Source organism: Mus caroli, chromosome 12 (assembly GCF_900094665.2).
Source record: "Mus caroli chromosome 12, CAROLI_EIJ_v1.1, whole genome shotgun sequence".
In the NCBI taxonomy this organism is placed as follows: domain Eukaryota; kingdom Metazoa; phylum Chordata; class Mammalia; order Rodentia; family Muridae; genus Mus; species Mus caroli.
Window position 1 is genome coordinate 96,502,507 of NC_034581.1, and position 2,110 is coordinate 96,504,616.

General features: G+C 40.1%; 1 protein-coding gene across 2 annotated transcripts in view; it reads right to left on the reverse strand.

Annotated features, from left to right (window-relative positions):
• Positions 1–186: 186 nt before the first annotated feature.
• Positions 187–2,110, reverse strand: part of Trip11 (thyroid hormone receptor interactor 11) — a 68,888-nt gene continuing 66,964 nt past the window's right edge. For both annotated transcript variants that reach the window (XM_021178679.1, XM_021178681.2), the window contains exon 21: positions 187–564. In XM_021178679.1, coding sequence (XP_021034338.1) covers positions 344–564 — 221 coding nt within the window. In that variant the 3' untranslated portion in view covers positions 187–343. The remainder of the gene's footprint in view (positions 565–2,110) is intronic.

Here is a 2,110-nt window from a genome sequence, read left to right on the forward strand (position 1 = left end):
AAAAAAAAAAAAGAAAGAAAATTGGGGAAATAAAAACAGACAAACATTTACTATTCTTGCCTCTCCTTTAGAGTTTTGTAAATTAAAAAGTAAACCAAATGTTTCTAGTTTTAAATTAAGTAACATCATAAAGTGGAAAAAAAAAGTAGATTATATATCAGATACTTGCTCTTCTGACACCTGCAATTTCTAAAAGCATTAAGAATATTTTTATTAACAGAGAAATTACAACTACAAACAAATAAATGACTCTTTCCAGAAGGCCACTTTGTGATAAAGTTCACACACATACAGTGTTCATGGTTTCTTTAAAGTGCTACTAAGTCTCAGCCTTGAAGGCTACCTATTGCTTTAGAAGGTCTTTCAATACAACACCTGCACTGTTGTCAGGTGACACTGGCAAAGGTGTAAACGTGGGTAGAACATCTGAGATGGGTTTCAAAAGAAGATGCCCAGGCCCACCAGGTCCATGTCCAGCTGGGTTTATAAGGGGCACAGCTGCAGAGCGGGGAGCCAAGAATGGATTCACATCTGTTCTTCTTCCTGCCCTGGGTTCTGCTGTATCTAAAAGATAAGATACAGATTTAGTTTCTATCCTTCACAAAGAGATTTAATGAAAGAACCCTCTGAACACAGTACTAGTTTTATCAAACTCATCGAAATAGTTGTTGAGGTTTGTTGTTGAGACAGGGTCTCTAGCTCAGGCTGGCCATGAACCTCTTACAGCTGAAGATGACCCTCCTGCTCGCTCTACTTTGAGAGCAGAAATTGTGCTAACAAGCTCAGTTCTAACATGAGCATTCGAGTAATCCATGTGTCACTACTGTCAGTTTTAAAATTCCACCCTGCTGACAACAGTACTATTAGGCACATGCTTTGAGCTATCCTTTATTCGAAACAAGACCACCCACAGACCTGCATATCCTAAGCAGGAAATACTCTCTTGTGAGCCAACAAGATGGCTCAGCAGGTGAAGGTGCCTACCACCAAGCCTCCACCTCTGGTGACCTAAGTTCAGTCCCAGAACCCATGGCTGGAGAGAACCAAATCCTCAAGTTATTCTCTGACTTCCAAAAGTGCACGGAGTGCATACACATAGAAATAGACACATGTGCACACAATAAACAGTGTCTTAAGAATTCTAATGTGTGTTATGAAAACCTCATAAAAATTCACTCCTGTCATCCAAACCATTTTCTGGTAAAACAAACAAACAAACAAACAAACAAACAAAAAAGATCCGCATGTGCTTTAGGTTTCTATATTTGGCTACCTACAAATTCAACTTGTATGCTTCTGAGTTCTGGATCCTATATGCAGAATCTATCTATGAAAAGTAGATGGATAAAAGTGGGGGAGGCATGGAGATCCTGGGCTCACAGATAAGCAGGAGGGGAGCCAGGACTCTAGCCACACAGGCCGTCCGACCCTTCAGTGTGCTATCTGTATGGCCTAAATATCTTAATATGCCTAAAATACACACTCATGGTCAGATTCCCAAAGTCTGAACCAACACCAGCTCCTTAGTCCTGCTGAACCAAACTGTCTTCTTGCCTCACGCTGATCTTCACTCTGCTGGTCATGGCCATCAGAGAGCCACACACAGAAGAAAAGAAATGGAGAAGGGGGGATGGGAGAAAAGGAGACAAGAAATATTTGTATCCTCAAATACTAGTTATATACCTGAAAACTACACTTCCTGTAACAACTTTGAAATAATGGTGTGCATGCTGCAGGGTAAATACTTTTCAGACCTACCTGAGAGATGAAGGCCTTGAGAACTTAAGATTTCCCAATGATTATAATACCTATGAAAAATGCTGGCATATCATAGTATAGTGATGCCACAGTAATTAAAACTAATTTACCAGAAGAACCAATAGTGCTCACTCAGTCACTGTTTCAGCACTCAAAGGCTGCAGACACTCTTAGTGGTAGCACTTCTCTACCAACTTGGGCAGTCACAATTCATTTTCATTAGAATAAGAATTTGGCTTATGACCTGTCTTAGGGGCTACAATTCTACCTTATTACCCAAAGACACTAATAACTTCATTGGTGAGAGCCAAGCAAACCCTTGGAAGTCCCTTCTTCTTCTTTTTTTTTTTTT